We start from the raw sequence: 27,599 nt of genomic DNA on the forward strand, positions 1-27,599 counted from the left end.
ATAATGACAGCTTTAAAACAGAGTAATTTGTACGAGGCATGTATGGACAGAGCACTGATAGGGTAAATCCTATGGAGCAGCATCGCTCCCTAAGCACACACCATCCCTCTCCTGCCGAATTAGGCGGCCTCATTACGGGAGCAGTGGCAGACACTCATTTCCAGAACAGCCCGCTCGAGACACCCCTATTACACAAACAGGAGCTGATAACTGAGTTATCCAGAAGCTGCATCCCTGGCAACCCCTATTACTAAGCATCACTTCCAAGAATCCTGGCCCTGCTTCCTCCACTTTCCCATTCCCACCTGTACCTGTGGCCTCTCCAATTCACGCTCCCCCCAAGGCTCCCTTCTGGGGGAGGGTACAGCTGAACAGCTGCAGGCAATTCCCAAATCTAGAGAGCTGAGCTTTGCCACAGGTCTTATCCAAACTGGTCCCCACTGGGCCATGCCTGCCCCCATCAACAGATGAGATAAATTGGATTTATCTCTGCTGGCCCCATCAGAAACCGCTCTGGTGGGCACAGGTCTGCTGTCTAGTTGTATTTGCTCTCTGTCTGCACAGATTTCACCTGGCGCTCTGCCACTCCTCAACCCCTAAGAGGAGACTAACAGGACCCCTGCAGTTACCCTCTGGATCATAGAATCATTTAGGTTGTTAAAGACCTCTAAGATCATCAAGTCCAACCATTAACCCACTGCAAGCCAACCACTAAACCATGTCCCCAAGCACTACACCTACACAGTGTTTGAACACTCCCAGGGCTGGTGAGTCCACCACTTCCCTGCAGAAGTGGATAAGGCACTGCAGGGCCTGAACACAGCACAAAGGGACCAGCACTGAAAAAGGGACTGTGTGCTCAGCCACAAAACTCATGTAGTGCCCTCTGGACCAACGAGGTGGCCATGCTGAGACAAACCACTGCTTTTCTCTGGCTACAGCTTTGCACCAAGCTCACTCTGTGGGCAGCTTGTGTTTTGCACAGCAGCCAGCAGGATCTGGCTGTGCAGAGCAAGCAATGTGGTTCACACCTGCCATGCCAAGCCCACTCCAACCAGGAACCTCGTCACAGGAACAGGACACCCGGTACAAGCTGTCAGCTCCATCCCCAGGTACACACAGGCTGGGACAAGCCATCTCACCAGATTTATCACTCCAATAACTCTCATCTCTCTCACCAGTGAGTTGTGAAGCTTCATCCATGGCTTTCAAACACCTCCACCTCCTTGCATGAAAAGCAGCCGGACAAGATGTAAACTCCCTTTCATGGGAATGGTTCAGCTACTCCTCTGAAGAGGCACACAGATCCTCTCACCCCATCCCTATCCCACCTTCCTCCCGCAGGCCTGGCTCTCCCTGGACAGAAAGGGATGTGAAATTTCTTGGCGTGAAGCAGAGGGATTTACTAGGTGCAGACCAGGAAGCTGAGCCCTGTGCTCTGGTTTTAATAAGGTGGCAATAAGCAATGAGTCTTTCTGCCCTCAGAATTCCTCCTCTTCAAGCACGAGATTTATTAGAGGAGCCATAAATCATGTCATGTTGCAACTGGCCAAAAAAGCCCGACATTTTTATTGTTTTTGATTAATAGATTTATAATTGGCAGCAGGCATGGCAGCCTCTACGTTTATTTTTCCCAAGACTTTCTTCCTTTTCCTTGCAGCTGACGCAGCTTGGCCTCCTTTACATGTTACTTTTTCTCCAGATCACTTATTGTTTTGATTTCAACTGAATTGTGTTCCCTTTGGTCCTAGTCCACGGGTACTATCTTTAGGCAGAGTTTAATTTTGGGTTGTTTAGAAAAGGGCACTGCTGAAACACCCTGAAAGAACACAAACACAAATTTTTACTTTCTGCTGTTGGCTGGGGAATAGGGGAGCTTTCCCCAGCCAAATCCATGCCTCTTCACACCCCCCAGAGCTCAACTGCCATCAGCAGGCCTCACTTCTCCCATTCCCTTTCAAAATATGCCTTAGAGTCCACCAAGCCATGAAGGACTCAAAACTCATCTACTGCCACATCACCTCATCACCTCAGAGAGGCAAACCTGAGACAACCCATCCCAGCACTGCCTGGGGGCACAGCTGGACGTCTTCCTGGAATCGGTGTTCAGGAACTTCCTGCAATTTGTTTTGAATTATTTCCCACATGTGTAGAAAGAGGACTGAACTTTCATTAGCTGGGCAAGCAGGGATCAGATGTTCAGAGAAAGCTGTCCCCCACAGAGCAGTGATGTGCAGGATGCTTTGGGAACGGTTTGCAAAGGTTAAAACAGCGCCCTGAGAGCATCGGCCACAGCGAGGGGGTTAAAAACCTATGAGAAATTACAGGGAAAAGACCCAAGTAAAGCTTCCAAAAATCTCTCCATTTCTCTTCCAGGCCATGGGCAGGTGGGACACAAACCCTACTGAAGGAAGCACACCCCCAAAGAGGGCAAGGTGGCGTAAACGAAGCAGGTAAAAATCAACAATCATTTATAAGCCTTTGATACCTCAAAATGTTCTACAAATGCTAGCAGAGGAATCTGTGTTCCCACACCACTCCAAGGTCAGGAGAGCAATTCTCTGTCTCAGGCCTGAGCAAAGTGAGGTAGTTAAGAGATTGGACTGACATCATCTCAGAGTTCCATAGCATAAGAAATTGCCAGGAGGTGGAAAAGACTGTCCATAAGGGAAACACAACTCCTATGCCGTCCTTCCCTGACATCTCAGGAGGGGGGATTCACACACCTCAAGAGGAAACTGTGGTCCTCACTGCCACAAGATGTGCAAGCCTGAATTTAAATGGATACAAGTCCCTCCCTGAGGGACTTGTTCTCAGCTACCCGCTCCCTGTCCAGGTGTACAGCAACCAAAATCTTTTCTCTTTGGCAGCATTTAAATATTAGCAGACCATCCCATCCTCTCCCACCCCCTGACACACAAAGATACAACACCCGAGGTGCAGCATGTCCTTACCCTGACAGGCCCTGTGTCCTCCAGATGCCACCAAGGGCAGTCAGAACATTCCCGCTGGCATTTCTGGAACCAGCCTGCACCACAGAGAGAGAGAGAGAGAACGTGAGCAGTGCACTGCATGAGAAAATTGCCTTAAGTGGAAACCAGAGGACAAACAGCAGAACTACAGATTCTGTAGTTATTAGATGTGTGATCTAGTTTGTGGAGATAACTAATATAAAGAAGCTGTCTGAGTGGTCTCAGAACACCTCACAGCACCCTTCTTCCCCTACCAATGTTTACCTGGCTGCCCAGGACAGGGGCACAGATAATCGAAACCTGGTTCTTACAGTTTTAGCACCCACACAATTGAAAGACAAAGAATCTGCAGCAGATGCAGCCCAGCAATGACAGATACACCCCAGCAATGACAGATACACCCAGCAATGTGGTGAGCACAGACGTGTGTGACTTGGCTGGGGAGGTGCATGTTATCAACAAGTTACACCTCCATACTAAGAGACATGAGCAGCAGGGTGAAAACCACCCGTACAACCTCCAGGATGCCTGTCCTTTGCCAACATAACAGCTCTTCTGAGGGCAGAGAAAGGCTTTAGGAACATCCACCTGCTCAGGGCTTTCAGCTATGTAGCTGTCAGCTCTGCTCCGGTCAGTGAGATGATGATGGGAACATCAGACCCACTATCAATTTATAAACTTACTAAACTTACTGATCTTTTGCTCTGGTTGGCAGATGTAGGCCATCACAATCACTGTGGCTTAAAATTTTAGGACAGAAAATCCAGTGCCAAGCCCTCCTCAGAAAAGACACACACACACTCTGAAGCCCAACAGTTATCAAAACAACAGAGGAAAAAATCCCTGATGAGCAGTTTAACTTTGGGTGTCTGACTCTGCAAGGATCTTCTCCTAAAGGCACTCCATGAGACTCTGGAAGTCAAGCACAAGTCCAAGCCTTGTTTCAGACAAGTCCTTTGGGAAAGGACCAGAGGGGCAATTCAAGGAAAGGAACACAACAATTTCATTAGTTCTGCCTGTTCACATCTAATCCTGCCTTCTAGAACAAGAGCAGAAATGATTATTAATAGGTGCTGGATTTCATTCTGTAACAACCCTACAGAAAGCCTGGAACTACCCAGGCCAGTCACCTGTGTGTCTGCTGGACTCCTTCGCTCTTACCTTTGCCAACATAATTCTCGTCTTCGCTACGTCGAGAGGTGTGGTGACTACAGCTGCAAATCCACCTGAGAAAATTAAAATACCAAACACAAGTGAGACATTGTTGGGTGAATATGAATGCCACACTGCCTATAATTCCCAGGGCTGTGGTCAACACTGCTCTGTTATTAATGCCCACAGCCTGTTCCCCCCCGTCAGAGCCCAGGTACGTTTGTCGAGGGTCTGCACACAGAGTGTTTTGTTACTGTGCGTTGACTTAAGAAAACAGCTCTATATTAGTTAACTGTAAATCCAAACGTCCCCAGGGAGACCACTGTCCTTTTGTTTTGGACTCTACATGTATGAACACATGAAGGTTGTAATGATAGCAAATGCTCACTCATTTGCAGAGATGGGAAAATAAACCAGTGCCACTGTGTTCAGCCTTGAGAATTAAAGTCTGACCATTCAAATGCTACAAGGATAGAAAGATGTTCTGCATCTGAAACACACAAGCTTCAGGGGCAAAGACAATCACTAGATACAGAGAGACTGGATCTGGACTGTTAGACCTGGGACTCTGTTTCAAGGAAAAAAAGACAAGCCAGTATTTGGGATGGAGCTCACCTCCAACAAATGAAATCAGCTCCACCCTGGATAACAACAGTGTGAAGCTGCCCAAAGGTCTCAGAAAATTGTTAGAAGTCTGCTGCCACAAGTGCCATCTTCGCCTCAGGGCCATTTTTATTCTCTCTAATCACTCCCAAACTTCACCCTTGGAGCTCATTACTTTCACTTGCTGCAGCCAGCTCAGCTGTGACTTTCCTCCTGAAAGCCAGAAAGCCAGCTTATCCATCTGCATGTCTCACCCACAAACGTGTGTGTCTGGCTCCACATTCTAACCCTGTGGCTACAGCCTGGCCTCTTGTGCTATCCAGGGACCAGCTTTGCTGCTTTTTCTCCCAGAATTTTACTCCCTTTGCCTTATTTCCCCATCCTAAAATTAACTTTAATCTCTCCTCTTCTGTTCACAATATTTCAAGTAAGTAATTCACGCTGAGGAAGAGCCAAAGTGAAGGAAACTTCTGAAATGCAGGAGCAGCAGTAAGTGAAGAATGAAAGGGGAAGAAAGGGTGGGGAGGTAAAAGAGAGACTTGTTCTGAAATGTTTCTTCTTCCTCCTGTTTTTTTTTCTGTGGAGCTTGTATAAATCCTGTATCTGCTACAGCAGGGAACAAAGTGACTCCAAAGGCTGGAGCCTACACAGTACCCAGGGAATAAGCTAAAAATAATCTATTTTCTGTTCCAAGTTTTAAGGAATGTCAAAAAATTGATTTCTCTTTTCTTGGGATGGGAGAGGGGGAAAAGGCATTTCTTCCAAAATGTGTAAAGTAATGAAAAAATCCATTTTCCCTGCTGGCTCATGTTCTTACCTGCATATCTCTCTCTCTCTCCATCACCTTAGCTTGAACATATTAAACCCCTGTTTTATGACAGAGGAGGCTGGGCCAGCTGGCACCCTCCTTGACTTCTTACAGTTAATTAAGGAATGTCCCATGACAGTTCAGGAGATGCAGTTAGGCACATGTGCAGTGCCCTGGATCTCAAACAAGAATAGCAGGAAAGCTGAGTTAGTGAAGAGCCCAAAATGCCTGGTTTAGGAGCAGCTGCGGCTCCCGTAGGGTCGGCCCATGTGGTTCCCTCTGCCGGAACCTTTCCAGCAGTGGTGCCTCACTGAAAAGCAGAAAAATGGGTTGTATTCAAGAAGGCAAAAGCAGAAACCATGAGCAAGTTAAAGTAAATTCCAGTCCAGAAATCCTTTTTTACTGTGAGCCAGTTTTTGAGTGAGTGACCCAAAGGCTTTGAGGGAAGGGTCTGGATAGAAACTTTGGTACTCATGACAGCGGTGTATTTTTAGAACAGTAAAAATAATCTTCATGGAAAATACTGGCTTTACAAGTCTGGATGTAGAAGCCCTTCCTTTGCCCACAGAACAAGATAAAATTAAACAGTGAACACATGGCTGTCAGACCTGCAACAAGCAAAAAAATCTCAAAGCATCATCCAGCTACAACACTGATGGTAACACGTTAGTCAGACCCACTTATTTCTCTTATCAGATCCCTTAAATTTTTTTTTGCATTTGGTCCTAAAAGTTTCTTATTGGCAGCAGCTTTAATCTTGGCTGATAGAGTGATTAGAACAAACACAGTTTATCCTGACACGATGTTCCCAAATTCTTATCTGAAAAGTTTAATCAAGGCTGATTGGTTTTCATTTTTCCCCAGCTTACATCTGGATTTTTCCTACTCTTGTGTTATTAAAATTTCTATGTTTCTTTTTCCATCACTGGGAAGTATTCGGTACAGACAGATTTACCAATCAATTCAGAACGACAACAGCAACAATAAAATGCTTCATAAGCACAACAAGCAGCAGGATAGCGGCTAAATTAAAAGCAAGTTTGTATATGCTTGACAAAAACACAAGATTAAAGCTAGCATTTGCTGGGAACTGCCTTTTTATTGAAGGCAGTGAGTCTGACAAAATGAATTTGCTCCAGCCTTAACCCTAAATGTCCAAGGTAATTTTAGAATGACCTCCTCAACATTAGTGCACAGCTATCCAGGAACAGGCCACACCATCAGCAAGGCACTGCTCAGTCCCACCTACTCCAGCCAGGTGAAGGAAATTAAAACATGACTGTTTCCAATCATCAGATTAACACAACAGATACAAACCAGTACAGCCAGAGTCTACTCATTGAAAATAGGAGGGCTGTGCACTGCACTAAGACACATTGGGGCCCAACAGATCTTTAAATCACTTCTTATTTATTTAGTCATTCTACTCCTGCTGTCACTGAATTCTCCAAGAGCTGCCATATAAGGTTGGAGTCTGCTCAACTAGTCAGCAACCAGGAAAACCATCATAGTATCAAATGGGCAAGAAAGGCCCAGACATATTCAGCCTCACACTCCTAATCATTCCAACCTCTCTGCAGAGCTGATGGAGAAACGGGCACCTTTGCAGGCAGTCTGTGCCCAGACTCACTCACCAGCTCACTCCTGGACAAGGCTCCTTTCTCCCTTGCCCTAGAAAGACTTGGGCTCAGCAGGTAGGCATAAACATGGATTTTCACATGGGAGAAGGCTCTTGGCTCATTAATACCTCTAGCAGAGTGACAAATTCCTCTACTGGGAAAATAAACCTTCACTCAGTAGTGGGAAATTCATCACCTGTCTCCCAAGAAGTTACAATGGTCACTGTATATTCACACATCAGCTGAGCTCAGGGTGTTAAACAGAAAATCCCTCTGCTACTCACACTTTCCCAGGGACCAGTTCTTGATGGAAGTGCTAGTGACAGACACCTGCAGAGAATGGTCTACCTTTATTTGGCAACAAGAAGAAAAAGTCTTGAAGATTAAAGATTTTCCCCTAGGTTCCTGCTGGTACTTTCTGCTCTTTTTAGCTGTCATACACAAATAAAAGCATCAGAACAGAGTGAAATACTTCGCCTGAGAACAATACACAGCCCTGGGTCCTCGCAGTAAGGTGGCTGCCTGTAGAATTTGCTGCTACAGGAAAATGTTTCACAGGTACTTTGACACAATCCTCAGACAAGATCCTATGAAGGGAAGAAGACAAGTTCTCCTTCAGTCACCTGTTCTAAAGGGTCCAGGGAACCCTTCTGGCCTTCACAGAGGTTCCTCCTGATTCTGTGTTCCTGTCATCTGACCAGACCCCTGCTCTCTCTTCTGCAATACCAGCCCAGTTCAGTAGCTCAAGCTTGTTTCTAGAGACAAGAACTTGTGCTTGACTAATGTGCTTGTTGGAATTAGCCTGTCTTAGGAAAAGAAAAAAATCCACAATGAGCTGTGCTATTGGCTTTCTTCACTATTATTTTCTGTACTGTCATCTGAAGGTTACCAAGGACTGATTCAGGATCGAATCCCAAATCTGGGTTGAAAAACTCAGTGGCTCAGGTCCAACCTAAACCTCACAGCATCCTCTTACACTGACTGAATTCCAAGTTCACAAATGGCCTTTTTCAGAACTCTTCAATCAATAGGTTCTTATTTGAACTTTTATTTTATTGATATTATGTTAATTTTTTTTAAGAGGAAGTTTATTCTGGTCCTTTATCAGTGTGGGAACAGCACCTGCCAATGGTAGAACAAAGTGACCTAAGAACCTCTTTGGATTTCAGCAGAAATACCAAGACAAAGCACTGCTTCCTCAGAGATTTAACTAATTCAGGGTTAGGAGTCCAGTCCAAGCAGACTCTGCAGGGAAATCTTGAGAACTACTCAAAATTTATTCAGAGCTATAGAGTTAAAGAGGCTTTTAGACACAGTGTGTAATCTTGTCAGAGCCGATTAGATCAAAACAAAAGTGATGGGAAATCCTCCCTGTTAATGTGCAAAAAGCTCTCGTTAGTGCCTTACGTCTCACTAGACTTGCACCTCCATCCTTGCTGCCTTTGTCACCACAGAGCATTAATTATTAATGCGAAGCCACACTTTTTTTTAGATAGAGAGAAAGAAGGCATCTTAACAGAGGTTAATTTTCAATCCCATCAAATGGACATTTAGATTCTTTGACAAGCTGGAGACCTCCAGGGCAGTACTTTGCCTTCCTGACAGCTAATACCCGATGGCAGGGTTTCCTTGCCACTGTCTCACTTCCCTGGAGGACACACAAGGCTCAGCCAGAAGCTCCTCTGGGACTGCCTGCCCCTGTACACTGCAGGTGGTCCAGCCAGGCAGCCCAAGCCCAGAGAAGACTCCAGCATGGAGCACAACCACAATCATGCCAGGCCTGCCCACAGCATGGGGACAATGCCTCTGCCTCCCCCCTGTGCCCAAATCTGGGCTGGTGTCCAAATGAGGCAAGGTTTGGTTCAAACACAACCTGAGGCTTAAAATATGTAGATCTACCCTTGGGTTCTTCCCCACCGGCTGCTCAGATACCACCTCCTCCCGCTCCATCACTGCTCCAAACATCTCTAGCTAAGACACCAGAACAATGATAAAGCTGGACAAGGTCTCAGGGGATTAAATTATTAACAGATGAGCCAGAGCAGATTCCACATCTCTGGTATCTGTGCTCATGCCTGCTCCATTTCTATAAAACCCCCATGGATCACATACATACACGTTACACGTGTGCTCAACACAGCAGCACCAGGCCCCTCACAGCACTTTGCCTGGAACTGCTGCCACTTTCACAGGCACTGGGGATGGAAATCAACAGATTGTTGCTCTTGGTTCTGCCTTCACCAAATAGTTATAATTCAGCTAGGAACTAACCAATGCACACAGACACGTGTGTGTGCCATAAAGGGAAGCTATATAGGACTTTTCTTTCAGTTTGTTTCAGCTTATTACCCTGCCCCTCAGGACCTCTAACATATTTTTAGAAAGTATTGAATTCAAGCAAAGAACAGAGAAGAAAAGTGTGTCTGTGTGATTTCACCATCCCACTACTACCATGGTGGCATTTGACAGCATCTCTTTGTGTAAAGGTTGTTTTTTGGATAACATTCTTCTTTTCAGGTTTATAACATGAAGATTTTCAATCACTTGGATGCACACATCCACCTTGTTTTATTCACAGGGTACTGGTGAGGTTTTGATTTCTTTATGTTTTGGGGTGGAAAGAAAGGGATAAAGGGTTTGGTCTGTTTTCTCTTTGCTTGTTTGAAGCCCTATGTAGGTAGTTAATAATTTTTAACTGTGCAATCCATTCTTCAGAAAGCAGGAAATTATTTTTCCACTGCCTCCCCTCAGCAAGAAGGCCAAATATTTTCTGTGAAATAGAATGGATGCAGTACCAGAACAGGTCAATAAGGAGGGTCTGAAGGTTCCACGTCTGCAGAGGGAGGTAATGGAGACAGAGGGGAAGGTTCTGATGCAAAAAGAGCTGGACCTTGTGAGTTTGGAAGCAGGTCCTCAAAGGACACATGAGAAAGGAAGTTGACAGCACTGTTGGTGAAAAGGAAAGAATAGGGAAACAAAGCACAGAGAAGGAAAACCAGGATGGAGGAAGTGAAGCTGGAAGGATGACCCAGAGAATATTTATGATCACTGATCACAACAAGACCTACAAAACAGGACTCCAGATTTGCAAAGATTTGTACTCGGGGAATAGAGCCTACAAAGGCAGGTAGGTTGAACTATCCCATTTACCACCACCATGGACCTGGAAGTCTCTGTGCTGCTCCAGGACCCGGTGTCTCCTCCAACACCAAGTGTTAGGTCTCCCCAGAGTGCCTCTGAAAGCTCCCTCTGCAATATTTCTGCTAGAAAAGCAGCAGACACTGCTGAACATCCATTAAATAGCAGCAAGTCCAAGCACAGCTGGTCAAAATCAAGGCACTCAGAGAAGGAACTGGAGGCACTGGGCTACATTTCCAACTGAGGCACCAAATTGGACTTCAGGAAATTACTCTGCAAGGCCTTGGGTAAATCAGATAACCTTCCAGCTCTCTGAACATGCCTGAACACAGTTTTTGTATCAATCTGACTGTAAAGAAATCAACAGAGGTAAATTAATGATCCCCATCACACCTGCAGACGTACAGATTACATTTTAAACATTTTTAGTCTGGTAGCTTGATTTGTTTCAAAACAAAAATGAACGATCTGCTTTAATCGGCTCTGATTTTGTTTGCACTGATTGATGCAGTCAGTGTAGAATCCAGCAGCGGGATTTTAAGCAGGATAAAACTCCCTTCCCATCACATAAACACAAAAATTACAGCTGGACTAGACCACGAGAGGTCATCTAAAATATTCCCTCTGCCCAAAAATGGAATCAGTTCTACCTAAACCATTCCCTCACTGCTCACACACCCAATCTACTAAACTGTGCAGCCATAGGCACAGTCCCTTCCCTCAGCTGTGCAGTTTCAGTGCCCTTCAAAATGAAGCCTCAGTCTCTGCAGGAATTCTGCTGCTATTAATACTTCATTTCCCATAACACAACTTATTTTTAAAAAAAATTACATACAATGTAATGGTTCTGAATTTAAGTTATCAAAGAACAAGCTTTGCTTTCGATAGTCTCTATTTCAAGAAATGCTATAATTTCCCTTTAAACAGGATTTATTTTTTCCACATATTCTGTTACTGGTTTGGAATCTCAAAATGTATTTTAGCTCCATGGGGAAAAGCTCTGGCTATCCATCTCTTAACTACTAATCTGTTTTTTCTATTAAGACAGTTGAGTCTCTCCTCCCTCAAACTTGTCAGCTATACTGATGAGTCATTAATTGATTTTTTTCCTCTCTTTTTTTTTTTTGTTTTTTTTTTTTTTTTAAACAAGTACAGTAGTCTAAAAATCAAGCAAGAAGCCTACTGAAGAATTCAATTAACTTCTGGCTCGTTTGCTAATAAATAGTGCAGTATTGTACTCTGCCACTCTTTATTCTTGTTCTAGTGTCTGGAGATTGCCCAGATGTTTTGTCCTCTGGGTTTTTTTTTTGCTGTGGAAGGCTTTTGCCTCCAGGCTGAGCAGTGCTCTCCTCTGCTCTCCTGCCTCCAGTTAATCTACATGGCTGTCAGGGCTGTCACATGAATGGTGAATCATGGCCTCTCGCTGCAATCACTCCAGCCCCTGGGGAAGCGCTGGGAGGGGACAGCTGCACAAACCCCCACCCAAGCAAAGTTCCTCCTGGATGAGGATTTTCCAGATCAACTTTGAAATAATCACAAAGCCTGACTGACAGGTCCCTGGTTTTTAAATAACAGAAATTTGTCAAAAACAAATTGGTTGTCTTTCAAACAGACACCCTGGTTGAGTCTTCTTTTTTTTCATTCCTCTCTTTCCTTTGCTGACTTTCCTATTTCCAAACAACAACTGGTCCATTTTCTTCTAAACAAACTTGAATTACAAAGGAATGTTGTTCTGCTATACTTAATAGATTTGCACATTTTTCCCTTTCTTCTTTAGTCTTTCCCAGTATAACATATAATCCTTTGCACCTGCAAAAGCTCCACAGACTGCTGACTGCCAAGAATCCACCACGTGACCCTGCTTCCATGACCAGAGATCCTGTGTTTAAAGAGAAAGGAAAATAAAAAGTTATTAAATGTTTGAATCTATCTGATCCCCATGTGAGTTAACTCCGAGGATGGGAACTTAAGTGAAAAGCTATTTTTGTGGCATTTTTCAGTGATGTAATAAGTGATTTTTCCCAAGGAACTTGTGTACTTGAACGAGCAGATGGAGTGAGAGAGACGTCTGGAACCAAGGGCCTGAAGCAAATTGCTTTCAGGGAATTCATATGTATGTATTTAAGCCTGTGGCCATGCAACTTTGCAAATATTTTGTGAATTTATTTTTCTTTTTGGCAGATAAAACAACGCAAAGCAAAAACACTGAGCAGGAAGGGGAGGGGGGGAGAGGCATGCAAGAACCAATATCAGCTCGGCTCAGATGTACCAAGGCTCCTACTTAAAATGAACAGTCCCCAAAACCACGAGATCTAAGTCCTGTTTGCTCCCCTACCTTTCTTAAACCAACCCTTCCCGTCACTTTCCCCCCAAAACCCCGTCGTTCAGGAATTACTCTCATCACTCCCCTTATATCCCAGAGCAGGTGTGTCTCTCTTTTTCACTTGGCATCATTAAGGACCACGTACCCTCCTCTCCTCAGCTCCCCCACACCTTGCTGCCACCCCTCAGCTCACAGCAGCATTTCAACATGCACCGTTCGAAAGCACCAACAGGAACCTCCTAAAAACCTCTCAAGAGTCGCCTCACCCCGTCTGATGAGCCCGACCGGTGTCAGCAGCAAGGGCCAGCTGGGCTGGCTGTACCATGGCATGTGGTCACCGTGCTCTCTCCTCCTCCACTCTGCTGCATCCCCCCATCCCCATCTCCTGAAACACTCAACGCTGGAAGCTCTCTGGAGGAGAGGTTTCTGGTTTACGATGTGAGGATCAGCGCTGAGCAAAACGGGATGGGATCCATGGCCCTTCTGAGGCCTACCACGGAGAAATCAGGAATTTTATTTTATAGCTGTGGCCTTCCCCTTCTTTTTAAAGTCATATGACTTCTATACCATAAAAATCTCCTTAAAAGCAATTGGTAGCTGTGCTAGGCTGAGATATTGCTCTGGGGCTCCTGGTCTTCAGTACAGCAACTTTCCACTGGAGCAGGAGAACTCTTCCCTTGTTTGCTGACTCTTCATTTAACACGCTGTCCTCATGACTCGCTTGTTCCAGCTTGGCTGGTGGTTATATTTCAGTTGAATGTTTTAAAAATCAAACTGTTCAAGCAACAATGGCCAGCCACAATGTTGTTTGGTACCCTGCCACAGCTAAATAGCTGCAGCTCTGCTGTACGAGAGCACTGAAGGGATTCCAGCCTCTTTAATGCTAGCCATTCTTTTCCTGGTGTTTTTAGTATGGGATGGTATTCTGCCCTCACCCACAGCAGAAACTCATTTTCGTCTCATAAATAAGTAAATAGGGATTCATAATTCTTCAAAACCATAATATGCTTTTCTGGAATAACTTACAGCCTTTTGGACACACAGTTCTCCCACAGCTCAGTCCTGCTGGATGAAGGACACAGTGCTCCCTAAGACAAACGGCACTACCTTCCAAAGTGTCTGGGTGTTGCAATAGCATAAATCCCACCTTCAACATCCCTTTTCAGAACACTTCAGGTGCTTAAAAAAAACGCTCAAATTGAAAATCAGGAGTTTTGAAACTTAAATGCTGGAGCCACTTGACAAAAAACAGAATTACTGTATTTTTTCATTAAACGTTCTCCAAATGTCTGCACCTCTACAGCTAAATCCAAGAACTTACAGCAGCTACTTCTGCCATGAAAAGAAAGCACCGTCGAAGAGCTGCTGGAGGACTAAGAGAAAAATCAGCCCATTAATACAGACATCCATGGCTTTGCCAGAAGCCCAGCCTATTCTCAATCATGATGGGGTTTTATGTTAATGTCATTGTCCAAAGAAGAAGGAAAAGGTCATTCTTATTTCTTGGCATGTAGCTCTGAAATCTAGTTTCTGATAAAGCCTGGCTTCCCAGTGCAGCTCTGCACAAAGAGCCTTTGCCAAGCAAGGCAAACGGTGATGAATTCCCATCCATTTTGCCTGCAAATTGACAACAGGTATTTGCAACAATCATGCAATACGGAAAATTGTTTAAAAGGGTGGAGCCAGGAACAGTTCAATTAAATTAGGGAAAAGGAGAATTGAGGCTGGAGAACAGGAAGAAAATTCCCCAAGAGTGAGGTCTACTGAACCGCAGAGCCAGCCTCCCCAGGGAGGAGAGGAAAGCCCTCTCCTTTGAGTCATTTAAAAATAGATTGGAGAAGGCACTCACGATTGTACTGTGGGGAATAATCCTGCGCTGGCAAGGGCAGGATGAGATGACTTCATGCATTTCTTTCCATCTCCAGTTTCAGTGATTCACCCAGAGCTCCAAACCTGAACAGGCAGAAGAGCAAGAGAGAAGCAGGGCACGAGGACATCATTGCCGGAGGAAGCCAAGAGGAACAAGTGTCACAAGGCCAAGAGGACCAGCAGGACTCTGGTCCAAATTCTTTCTAACCACACAATGCTATGGGCCAAGATGACGTGCTGAAGGCCACTCATGCTTTCTCTCAATAGCCTATGGGCCAACTAATTGGCAGGGCTTTGTGGTAAGTCGGGATTGTAAGTTCTTTGAAAGCACTTGCCTTCGTGCTGCACTGAGAAGGTTTTACCACCATTAAGACAGGGTAAAGCACAGAAGATATTGGATACTTGTGGATTACTGGTTAACCAGGGCCTTGTTCCTGGAAAGAAATTCAGGGTCCATATTCAAATATCCCAAAAGCACTGACTTTGAATGGAATGCCTGGTTATCTGCAGTGATACAGGGCCCAGATCTCACTCTGCCATCTTAGATGCTGCACAGATTTGAAAGAGCCTTCCAGTCAGGGGGGATAACAGCGAGAGCTCAGGTCAGGCAGAGGATGGGCGTCAGAGGCAGGCTCAGAGCCCACAGGCCACAGCTCAGCAGCTCCAAAAGGGGCAGAAGTGCCCATGCAACGCCTGCAGAAGCCCTGCAATGACACCACTCTGCTTACATGTGCTCTTGCAATATGAAACACAGCCCAGGAATTACGAGCAACACGACTGCAAACAGTTGGCTCAGCCTGGGTTCCCCACCACCATCACCAAAAGGCTCCTACCTGCTCACACTGTGCTCCTCCTGCAGAAGGCTGCAGGGGATAACCTGACTTTTCCAGGGCAATACCCATTCCCACTAGCATTCACAGCCTAGGGAAGCAAAATGACAAGGAGCACATTACATGAAAGCAGCCGCCATGCCAAGCCTGTGTCATGTGTATTCTATTAAGCTGAAGGCTGAATAGAAGACTTTGTTTTCCACTTCAAAGGACCCCATCCCAATCTCTCGCTCTTCCCTTATGAATAACAAATTGGAAATAAATCTTCTGGCTGAAGCACATGGAAACTCGTACAGTTGGGGCCCTCTGCAGCTTCCCAGCTCAATCACATGCTAATTTTTTTTGTAAACACTTTTATGTGATATATATGTAAATCTCGCTGTGCTTTGCTGCACCATGTAAAGCAATACAGAGGGTGTGGCCTCAGGGGATGGGACACAGCAGGAAGCCTGAATGCAGATTTCCAATTATTCACAGGGATAATGTTCACAGAGAAGGGTCAAGTTTTATATGTGGGCAGAGCCTTACTTTTCTTCCTAGAGATCCCATTTCACACTGTTCTACAGGCCAGCGTCCTCTAATTCTCACCACAAATGTTATTCAGCTCTTTTGATACTGAGAACACGAGGACACCCCATTTTGTTGGGCAGAGGGAGCACTGGAAATGTCGCTCTCAGGATATACCTAAGGCCTTCCAACTTGAAAACAAGCAAAAAAAGGAAAATATTACTGCTGCCTTTAAATACGGGATGGGGGGGGGAATCTATGGTGCCTACAAACGTGAACTCCTCATGTGCTGTGGAAGCACCACAGAGAATGAGACACCTCTGCCTTGGCCTTGCTACTCCTCAGGCACTAAGAGGCGAGCAGACCTCATGGCACGCACTAAACTTGAGGCCTGCAGCTGAGTAAATATTACAATTCACTCCAGTGATAAGCATCTCTAGTATTTCTACACATCCCCCTGTCCAAGACAGTGTTCAACTTCACGAGAACAGGGGGGAGAAGAATCTGTACAACCTAATCACATGGGCCTGTGAGCACGTGCAGTCCTGCAAGCTGAGGGAAGAAAAGCAGTTTTCGCGTCTGCCTTTGTTGCTGGCGATTTTACTTGCAACGTGGCATTCTGCATGGCTGACCCTTACAGATGCATGGCACATTAGCTACAGGAGAAGCAAAAAAACTCATAAGCTGATGGCAGTTTCTGTACATAAAGTCAAACATGGAGCACAGAGCCAAACGTCCTCCCCAGTGAATTTTTATGTGCATATGTGCAGCATATGTGCAAGTACATGTGTATATTATCTTGCAGGAAACATGTAAGCCCAAACATGGGAAAAATTCAATGATCTAAGTTCACTGTTGACACAAATGTTGAGACTCCATTTGCACTAATGGAGTTGTGCTCACTTATGCCAGTACTGAATTTGGTCCTAGAATTAAACCCACCCAAATCCTAGATAAATTGGAAGAGAACAAAAGTTGGCCTACATGCAAGAGCATATTTTTCATGTTAAAAGCATTTCATTCCCCTTTTCTGCCCATATAATGCTGCATTGATGTCTGTGACCCATTTGGATGTAAATCAAAATGCATGTGCTAAAAGCCTGGTTAAAGAAAATGTCTTCAAAACAGTGTTCCCATGGCAAGGCAGAACAGCTACACTCTGTTTCCATGGCACGCAGGGCCGTGTGTGTGTCTGGGGAGGAAAACACACTTCTGAAAAATCACTTCAAAGTTCGGACAGTTTTCCTTGAGCTTCTGCACTTCTACTACCTGCTAATAAATCTGTGCTTCATAGGCTTGTGTGAATAAATTACATGGGAGGATTACATGAGTCTTTTAAGGTTCTTCAGCAAGAAGCAAGTGCCCAAATCAAATGGTGAGCCCCCGATTACTTCGATATTCTACCAAACGTCTCCAGATGTCACTGGCAAGCTCAGCGACTTCTAGAGAACCACTCATGGCCTAGGCACGACCAAGAGCGTCACAATCTGGCTCTGTATCTATTGACTGCTTTCCTCTGGCCGTTCTAAATGCTGCACTGATGACCCAAGACCATCTGACTCTCCCAAACGTGCCTGCAGTGCTGTGAGTGAGGGTTGCATTTGTTTCCTCCTCTTTGGTGCAGATGGTGGGCAGCATTCCTTCGACTGCGCCTCAAGACTGCGTGAATGACACTTATTGTGCCACCAATAAAGGGAGGGCTGTTTGCTGAACAGCTGTTGGGTACATTGTTCCTTTGTGAGAAAAAATGCAGCCGTTATGCTAATGGCATGCACACGCTGCACGTTACATCACGCCTCCGAACGCCCCGTGGAAATATGTTTTCCTGATACAGCACCTAAGCAAATGGCAGACACATTAGGGTTATTTAACCATTAGGACTTAATCCCTAAATCAGCCCAACCCTTGCTCAAAGAGGGAGCAAGGTATGGTAGAGCACTTACCGCTCTGCCTGCAAGGAAATGGGTTTAAAGCTGGGCCTGGGTTTCATTTACTCCTGACTTACATGCAGCTGAGCACAGAGAAAAGAAATACTAGACTGCTTCCCCAGGAAAAAAGGAAAACAGTCACCTACCCATAGAGCAGAGAAAGAGCCATTTAAGGCCTAGTTTGGCTACATTCTTCTATTTTCTACTTGCCCTGTTAAACAGCAACAGATCTGACTGTAAATTTTGGGAGGGAAATAGCATGTGGTTTATTGTTTCAATGGTGGAGTTATAAACACGTATATTACTGCTGAGAACCCCAGCTGCCTGGGCAGAGGCATTCTGTAAACTTTTCCTTCTTATTAACTTTAAAAATCAGGTGCAATGAGCTCCAAGAAAGATTAGAGTCTTCACTCTCCACAGAAAGCCACCAAGCAGTCTTTGCACAGTAAGATTCAAGATATGTCTCAAAATATATCTGCACTGACCACTTAAGAGTGAGGCTGAGCCCACACTCAAAACAGTTTGTCCACACCCTGTACTGCCTACCCCAGGCCCCAGAAGCTGAGCTCTCTGAAGGGGGGAACCAAGAGAACCAAGCAAATGAATACACACATCAATTCCCTCATGTTAGACCTATGGTTCAGTTCACCAGAAGATTTCCCCTCAATAAAAATGCCTTGTGCGGGGTGACAAATGAACCTGAACAGATAACAGAGGACCTAAATCCAATCCCAAATCTGCTCTCCATCGTGTGGGCAGAAACTAGTTTAGAACCAACCCAAGGAACTTCTGTTCTGACCCAACCAATTTTCAGATCCTGCTCAGCCTCACAGAGGAACAGCTGGACTCTCTCCATTCTCTCTACTACAATTGCCCAGTTATTTCACAGGGTGGAAATGTGCCCACGTGCATTCACCCTCTTCTCCTGAAGCCACCAAAAGCATTCCTTCCTCTGCTTGTTCAGCATCTTACAGCACAGCAAGCCCCGAGGGAGACCTGCTCATGTATCTCAGCTCCCTGTCTCCAGCTATTGCCCCTGAAGTCCAACAAAATATCTCTTTTTGTAAAACACCTGTTAATTTGTGAGACCTACAGATTTGAGAAAATTATCTTATTTCTAAAGCCAGTGACAAAAAACTTGTGGGTTCGCTGGAGCTGCAGAAAGTCCAAGAGCTTTAAGTTTTGCTCAGCACTGAGACAAAGAGGGAAACCCTGGCCCCACTGAGTGCCAGAAGAGCCAGAGCTCATCTTGAGCATGGTCAGTTCAAGATTTTTATCTTTCTTAGCAGCTCCTGGGCCAGTGGAGCAGCACAGCCAGCCTTCTCAGAGAGGATGGGTGTGCAGGGGCAGGACTGGCTGACCCTGTTGTTACACAGTCTTAGGAACATCCAAGTGCCTCATCTTAGAATCAGACATGTCTAGTGAAAAAGACAAAGGGTTCCCAGGACAGTAGGTTTGTTTTCCCACCAACTAAACAAACAAAAAACCCCTTGTTTTTCAAGCCTACTCATTTGAGACCCATGTCCTCCAGTCCTGCCTGCTCCTTCCCTCCTCACCGGCTACCAAAGCCTTTTCTCCAGACATACAATATACTGGGTCTTTAAAGAGACCATTCTCCACATCCAGCTGCATTTGAGTAACTCTCAGAGGCTGGCTCTGAAGCGCAGCCAACATGCAGAAATATAAAACCCAAGAGGACTGAGCCTTGTTTCACCTGAGATGGGTTTATCTTACACACAGCACTGTTCTTTGAGGGAGCTGACTGCTTCCAGTGAGCCATAAGAAACAGGCATTTTTGACAAGATGTTTCTGAACTCAAAACCTAACCAGAGGCTCTTGATTTTCTGTATGGTTTTAAAACTCTATTTTATTGAAAAATACCCCAAAACCTGATGCCCTGTATTTCTGTAATACCCCCACAGCAGAAATTAAAGTTATCTTTCTCAGTTAGGTCTAAAAGAGAAGAATTATGGATTAAAACATGAAGTAAATGATAAATCACTTATATGCTGCTGGTAGGAACTCAGATATGATGATTACAAGTGCTGAATAAAAATGCCTGACCAGAACAAAACAGAAAGAAGGGATGGGCTCCACATCACTGCAGTCATCTGAACAGAGACTACACAGCCCTGGCAGGAGGGTGAAAGCAAGAGCTGCACCAGACTCTGTGTAACCCACAACAATTTCATGCCAAATGCACAGCCCACAATGTGAAATTCCCACAATGAAGAACACACATATAGTATTTCCAAAGCAAGTTACAGAGGCACCCTGGAAATTTCAGGGCAGCATACAAGGGGACTGTATCTTAAAACATTATTCCAAAACCTGAACTAATATGGGAGGCACTGTGCTTGGCTGGCATTTGGGAAGCACACTACATCTATGCTCTGTTGCCTTTCTTCATGGCCAGCTGGTTTTGAGATGGGATCAGAAGCATTAGCCCCACATAAAAGAACCCAAACCTGATCAAACTGTCACAGTGGTATTCAACCACGGTGCTCCTCTGAGGGCTGCTGTAGCAGAAAGTGAATGAGATTTCAAACACCCCTTCTTGCCCTGAACTCTGAGAAAAACTCAGAATTGTTTTAGCTGTAAGGCTTGGATTAAAAGGACAGAGAAGCACTACACTAGTTCAGCAGAGAATTACAATGTCTGTCCTGAAATCTCATACACCATAGCAGTTTCCTTCTCCCTTTTGGTTTGGTTAAATTATATAGAAAATTTATACTTCAAATAAAATATAGAAAAACAGAGAATTGGGAAGAAAAATTACATTAAGCACGTATTATAGCAGTGGATCTACCTACATCCAGAAATAAAAGAGGAGGAGTTTTGGGGTTTTTTTAATTAAAAGCACCATAATTTCTTTACTGTTGTTTCTTGAGTCATTGTGAACTAAAGAAGAAGTCTATTAACTCTTGCTAATTTCTATGTTCACCTGAATCACTGGCAGTAAGACTTGTATTTGAAGCAGTATCTGTTTCTTGCTAATCACTGCAATACCCCCTTTGCCAGCACCCACAGCAAACGTAACCTTATAGTTCAGGGATCTACACAATGCTCTCTCTTCTTCTAACTTAGTTTAGTGCATGAAATGCAAGTTTACTCTTACACAGGACAGCTGGCCCACATTCACAGACAGGAGAAAACTGTGCATGTAAATTATGTGGCTAAAGCATGCTGGAAGCATATGGAATAACTAGAGCAGCTTGGAGCAACGTAGATAGAGAAGATGGGATATAGAAACACCCAATTTGCTACCTGTGACAAGCCTTTATTAGGCTTCTTTAAGCTTAACACCCTGCTGCTGGTTGCAACCAGCACATATCTGAAGGAAAAGGAAACTGTTCAATTCCATGTGCCTCACTAACTGTCCTTTCATAGTGGAAAGATATTTTTCCTCATTTTTATGGTGATTAGCTTGTTCAGGGAATCGTGAGACCGAATCTATGTTCCATTGCTTACGCAACTTTGTACTAGTGGTTTTAAAAATGACACAGCCAGGGCACTTGTTCTGTTCTGATCTGTGAGACGGCCCACACGCATCATTCACTACTGCTCCTGCAGTTACTCTCTCAAGTAATCCCATTAATACAGTGCAGAATGGTCCCTCAGGCATCGTCTCAATGACTCTTTTCTGTTCAGGCTTCATGCCATTTTTCTCTCATCCTTTGCATTCCTAGTCCTTCATAATTACTGTCTCTTCACGCTCCCTTCATGCACCCGTGAGAAGCCTTTCCCTGAGCCACACTCTCATTGGTGCTACAGGCCACATCCAGCCTGTTGATGGGACCATAATGGTTTTTGTCATTTGTTGTACTGACAATTTCTTTAAGAGCTTCACTCAGATAAACAAAACGTATTCTTGCTTTCACTGCCTGGCTTTGACCATGACAAACCCTGAGCTCTCTCCCTCTGCTGAGCCAAAGTGTCTGGTGCATGCCAGACTGATTTTTGCAGTTTCCTACCCTTGGTTCCTCAGTAGAAGAATACATTGCAACAGGTTTGTGGAACAAACTGACATGGTTTTGTTTCTCTTCAGATCTGCACTGACCTCTGTAGATTAAACATGATGCCTCATCCTAAGTGACTCACTCCTGTAGCTGGCTAAATTCAAACTGTCTTCTTTAAAGCCTGTAATGTAAACAATACATTTTATTGTCACAGCTACGTGGATATTAATTAAAACAACTTTACTTTCTGAAACCAGCTACACAATGGTGCTGGTTTATGTGGTTTTGGCAAGAACACTGCACTTTTTCTCTTCAAGCTCTGCCACCTCTTGCTCCCAAACACGGCTGCTGCACTAACTATGAGCAGGTCAGGCCAGTGAAGCTGCTGAAGAGTTTATAGAAAGCCATTCCTAGACACTGGCAGGGAAACAGATTCCTAATAAGGCAGCTCAGGCTGCCCTGTGCAATGGGATGATACCCAGACACCACAGTAAGTCAGAGTTCACAAAGTACCAACAGGATCCTCTGTGAAACACAGTTCTGTGAAGGCTCTTGATGTATTTCATGCTCCTCCTGCCTGTGGACTCACCTTTATACTGGACTCCCTGAAGCCTCTACATGCAAACATTCACACTGTGGGCTTGTTCCCCCCACCCCAAGCTAGAGACACAGAGGGGGAGGAAGAACTATTGTCCCAACACAACACACCAGCACCAAGCTTGGGTCTCAGTGCTGAGCTTGCTCTGTAGTCCAGCACCCTTAACAAGAAGAAAGTTTCTCTCCACAGCTTCTCTCTTATAATATTATATTTTGCTGCAATGCTTTTAATGGCCTGCAATAATTCTCTGTGCTTCCAACCCAGGATCTCAAAGCACCTGAAAAAACCATTCATCTTCTGTGGTGAGTTCAAAGAGGGAAGGAGAAATTCCATGTCTTCAAATCCCAGCTCTGCTCAAAAATCTAGACCCTGACTCTGACCATGACAAACAAAGCAGCCAGCTGGTGGGAGAACAGCACATCATTCCAAACAACTGCACTATTAAAACATCATCCACTGACACCTTCTTTAAACGACCCCAAAATAAAGTATAGGCAGCCAATCAAAACAGCTTTTCAGCAATACACTGAGAGTCTCTCCATGTCTACAAAACCCTGTCTCAAACAGCTTTCTCTGTATCATTCACAATTTCCTCTTACTTTAAAGAGCAGAGCACTAAAAGAATGAAAATTTAAAAAAAAAAAAAATCACAACACAAGACAGTGCCCACTCTTTTTAAGCAGTAAAAAAAGGTTGAGCCGAAGATAAGATTTCTGGCATGTTGGGAGTAAAATTTAGCCTGCAGGCCACAGAGCAGTGGTTAGATATTCCCTGCTATTTTTCAGATATTCAGGCAAATGATCTTCACATGCACAGGTAGGTAGGCACATACTTACTGATTCGTGGACATGCCCCTAATTGCAACAATCAAATTAGATAGGTTACCATGGAAAACCTTTGCAAATTGTGTAACTTTGTATTTCTATCATTAAAGAGGACTTACCTTTAAGGACTCCCAGAGGGGAAACTGTACCAGAGAGAAAGGAATCTGGAGAGGTGGGAAAAGGAAAAAAAAAAAAAAAAAACAGAACAACAACATAATGTTACAAAAGCAAATTGGGTTGGCATGTTCCTCAACTGGCTAAATTAGGAACAGTTATTGTTCCCCCAGTGAACTGCAGCTTATTACACTTACAAATCTTTACGGACACTTTATGTACGCTGCCATTAAATGACTGGTTTCACTAAAGCAGTTTTACTTTGTTTATCACATTCCCCGCTGAGAGGTTAATGTATTGTTACCAGGGTGGCCTAGAAGAGCAATAAGCAGTGTGATCTAGTGCAGGGACATTTTTGGTTTGACACTCAGCCAAGAAAGCCATAAGGATGGTTCAAGAAACACGTTCCCAAGGCCAGGAGCACAGCCTGGCAAAAAAACATCGTCAGCAATGCACACTCTCACAGATGCTGAGCTGAAAGCAGTTGTGCTCCAACCTGGGTTTTGCAGTTGGGCATCAGCTGCAGAAACTTCCCTTGAATGTCTCCTGGTGATTTCCCATGAGCAAGCTCCCTTGAGAATTAAAAGCAGGTTGTGAAGAGCTACCACAACCCAACTAAAACCCAAGGGAGGAACTTGGTGGTTCTCTTCTCATGGCCTGTAACACGAGGTGCTTCTGTACAGCAACAGCCTGTATCTCTGGCTAGGCTCATTCCTGCTGTCATGTGTCCCCAGCTGTGCCTGTGCACTTCCAGGTCCTCTACAGATTTTGCCCTGATAAACACTTCATGACCCTCTTAACACATGGGCAAAAGAAGCAAATGTATGTCTCCATCAGCTCTGGGGGCTGTGCAGGGCTAATATGCAACTGAGTCAGTTTTCATCATGAACACAGTGATTCTTTGCAATAAGAGACATCACTTTACGAGGTTATTCCTTCTCTTATAGTTCCTTCCTCCTCAAAATTCTCCAGCAAATTCTTTCTTGTCCTTCACCAGTTCCTGCATCAAATTATTAGTCTCAGAAAGTACTAATTCACCTTTTGCCATGAAAAGGAGTACATACTCCATAGAACACGCTTAACTAATGCTGATATCTTTGCTCTAAGTAATGTCAGGTTAAAAACATTCAGTAAAGATATGAACGGCTTATTAAACCCAAATTTAAGGGACACAAAGGAATCTGAAATGGTACATCTATTCAACATCCCAAGAGTTAAAGAGTATTGTCTGCTTCACTGTGTTGCAACTAATGATTAATAAATGAGTCTATTAAGTTAATCTGCCAGGCAAAACTAAACTTGACAGACACCTGCCACAGAAAATTTGCTATCTATTCAGGCAGGAAATGGCAGTGAGAAGAAATCAATGTCACTGCTGTACATTGAGCTGACAAACTGAAATCTCAGAGGAAGTTTGTCATCTTGGACAATGAGCAATGTCCCTGGTGGCATCTCAGAGCCCCACAATAAAGGTCAGGCATGGCTCTTATTTATCAGGGTCTTGAAACTCTAGTGTAGCAATTAAATTTCATTTTTAATACTGGGTGAAAAAGTCCAGCTATTTGACAGTAATGTGTGGCAATATATTTATGAGAAGATATATATACACCATGCTACTGCATCATTGTTGAACTGGAGTTATATGGCATCGTTTCTTTGCAGTGTAAAATGAAAAGTAACATAACCTTATATTATCTAGGCCAAAAAAATAGGGAAAAAAAGAAACAGTAGCCAATACATTTGCTTCAAATCTGTTAAAAGAGAGAAAAGGAAATGCTCTGTATCCAGCTGTACACCAAACAAAACAAGCTTTCAAATACAGTCTCCAAGTTTTGCTTTTTAATGCTTGTAAATGAGTGGCAAAATTACGCAGCTGTTAATAAGACAACAAGGGAAGCTTTTGACATAACCCCCTTTTTATCTCCTCGCTAGAAGCACTTCAATCAAAGAGGAAATTTGTTCACGGCTGCTGTTTGATTTTGGGCATTAGTGGTGTTTGCTTTCCATGTCTTGCTCAGTGGGGTCAGAGCTGGATGGGGATTATCAGTTTCACTTTTCCCCGCACGCCCCATGAGATGTGCAGTGTCCAAAACACCTGGGAAGATTCTGGATGTGTGACAGTGGGACCTGCACAGCCACTGGGACCCCTCCTCTCCAGGATGGCTGCAGAATAAGGGCCTAAATATTCTTAAGTCACACTTTAACAGTTTGAAAACTTGCAAAACCCAAGCACCACGAACAACAAGCAGAGCAGCAGCACCTTTGCTGCACTAAGATGGTCCTAAATGAGATGCCCTATATTTCTTACCACTGCCCATTGGAGCCTGTTTGACAACAACCTGACTTAAGAACAAAACCCACACAAGCACTTTAACGGGTATTGGAATGAAATGCAGTCTGGCTTCCTGCAGATTTTGTTTTTGCCATCAGATTCTCCGAAGCCAAATCATTTCCAAGCCACATTCAGCAATATTCCCATGGAAGGGACTTCCATCACATTTCTTCTCGAGATCTATTCCACAGCCATTGTTGAAAGTTCCTATTACAAGCCTTCCCTCAAACCTCTTAATCACCTTTGTTCTCCCCTCACAGACATATTTTCAAGAAACTTATAGGAACTTCTATTTATCTTTGCAGCCTCTGCCCTTCCGCCACATTTCCGTGGTCAAGATGTGGAAGGGCTGCTGTGTTCATGTGTGCATACACCCTGCTTGCATAAGCCTTGTTTCCCTAAGAGACCAGACTAACAGCCCACACCCAAAAGTAGGATTAATATATGCAAAAAGAAACAGCTCTGCAAGGGTAGCCCTTAGATGGCTTATTGCCCTTTCTTCCTCCACCACGACAGACGTGACAAAATCTCAGAGTCTTAATTAGAACACTGGGAGCATTTCAATCCTTTTCATATTCTGCTTCTTAAAAGAAAAGCTCTTCAGCAATGAACAGGATCACACCCTGCTAGGCAGCAATATTTATGCTTGAAATAGGCTAAGGCAACAATAAAAATGTGGTCCACACATGTGGGTAACTTGCTGCCAGCAAATATGAAACCCTGGCAAGCTCCACCAACCCCTCATTCGACATTAATATAAAATAGACAGAGAGTACCAGTTCTCATGTCTGGCCTAATGTTATATAACTGTGCTGTTTGTTCAACAGAGTCAATCCTTACACACACACACACACAAAAAAAAAAAGGACAAGTTTAAAGCCCCCAGACAGCTGCAAATCATTATTCTAAAATGTTTTATAGGTTAGTGAAATTATCATTTACTCTGGTTCCTGTAGTCCTTAGCACCTGATGCCTAACTTAAGGCAATGAACTTTGCAGATTCTTACTTCTACAGATCTACTTAATTCCCCTCATACAAGATGATTTCAAAAGATTATTTTTAATAAGTTTCTTTTAGGAATAGTTGTATTTCATGGCCAGAGCAACAGACACACATATCTCACTTCTAAAGAAAAATACCAAACTGCAAGTACTGAAGATTTATGACAGAGCAAAAGTCATCCTACCAAATACTGTTTGATCAAATAAAAGAAACTTAAGGAGGAACTTAATAAATACTCTTTGTAGCTACAACACAACATTTTAAAGTAAATCAAAATTCACCCATTTGATATCTGATGCTAAATTGCAAGCTGACATTGTCCCAGGAAAACAGGAGCCGAGGAGCGTGGGCAGAATGCTGAAGGAGTGGTAAAGAAGTGGGGGGAAGAACCAAAAGAAAAAAAAAAAAACACAAAACCTCATCAGCCCCTTCACAACTGGGATTCCCTTCCAAATATGAGAATTCTTTCGCACAAAGAGGAAACAGATGTCCATGGCTGGAATTTGCATGTGGCTTTATTCTCTTCTAGGATACAATAAAACTACTCTTCTTCTCATCCTCCAAGCTAGAAATTAAACAGTGGCATGTCATGCAGAGTCCAGCTGTGCTTTCTACCTCCAACCTTTATTAGCAATATATTTAAAAAGAAGAAGAAAAGAAAGAGACAGAAACAAAGGGAGAAACTAAAAAAGCCTAAGAAATGAAAAACTGTGGTATGTGTTCTCAAAACAATATAAAACGTACAGATGTTCTTAGTAATCTGTGGCACATGTTTGTTTATTCAGGTTTTCCCTGTCTCCAGTTCAGCAGGCTCTGCTCTCCAGAAGACTTATCTGCTTTTACAAACGTTAGAGTAAATACTGAAGGAGAGATTGGCACAAACAGCCAGAGGAGGAACAGGCTCACCTTGTTAAGAGCTTTCTCAACATCCCTGAAACTGCACCTCCAACCCAGAAACTGCTCTCACCCATCCCTCCACTGTTCCCTCCATCAAGAGAGGTGGGAGAAGAGCAAACAGTC

At 44.0% G+C, this 27,599-nt stretch overlaps 1 protein-coding gene across 4 annotated transcripts in view; it reads right to left on the bottom strand.

The window, feature by feature from the left end:
* Positions 1 to 27,599, bottom strand: part of SLC25A26 (solute carrier family 25 member 26) — an 83,370-nt gene that overhangs the window by 1,398 nt on the left and 54,373 nt on the right. For 3 of the 4 annotated variants that reach the window (XM_050313237.1, XM_050313240.1, XM_050313239.1), the window contains 4 exons: positions 23,250 to 23,294; positions 12,102 to 12,171; positions 4,134 to 4,198; positions 2,955 to 3,028 (listed from right to left, as the gene is read on the bottom strand). In XM_050313237.1, coding sequence (XP_050169194.1) covers positions 2,955 to 3,028; positions 4,134 to 4,198; positions 12,102 to 12,171; positions 23,250 to 23,294 — 254 coding nt within the window. The remainder of the gene's footprint in view (positions 1 to 2,954; positions 3,029 to 4,133; positions 4,199 to 12,101; positions 12,172 to 23,249; positions 23,295 to 27,599) is intronic. The other variant, XM_050313238.1, reaches the window with a different exon arrangement.

Source organism: Myiozetetes cayanensis, unplaced genomic scaffold (genome assembly GCF_022539395.1).
Source record: "Myiozetetes cayanensis isolate MyiCay16 unplaced genomic scaffold, myiCay2020 scf18, whole genome shotgun sequence".
In the NCBI taxonomy this organism is placed as follows: domain Eukaryota; kingdom Metazoa; phylum Chordata; class Aves; order Passeriformes; family Tyrannidae; genus Myiozetetes; species Myiozetetes cayanensis.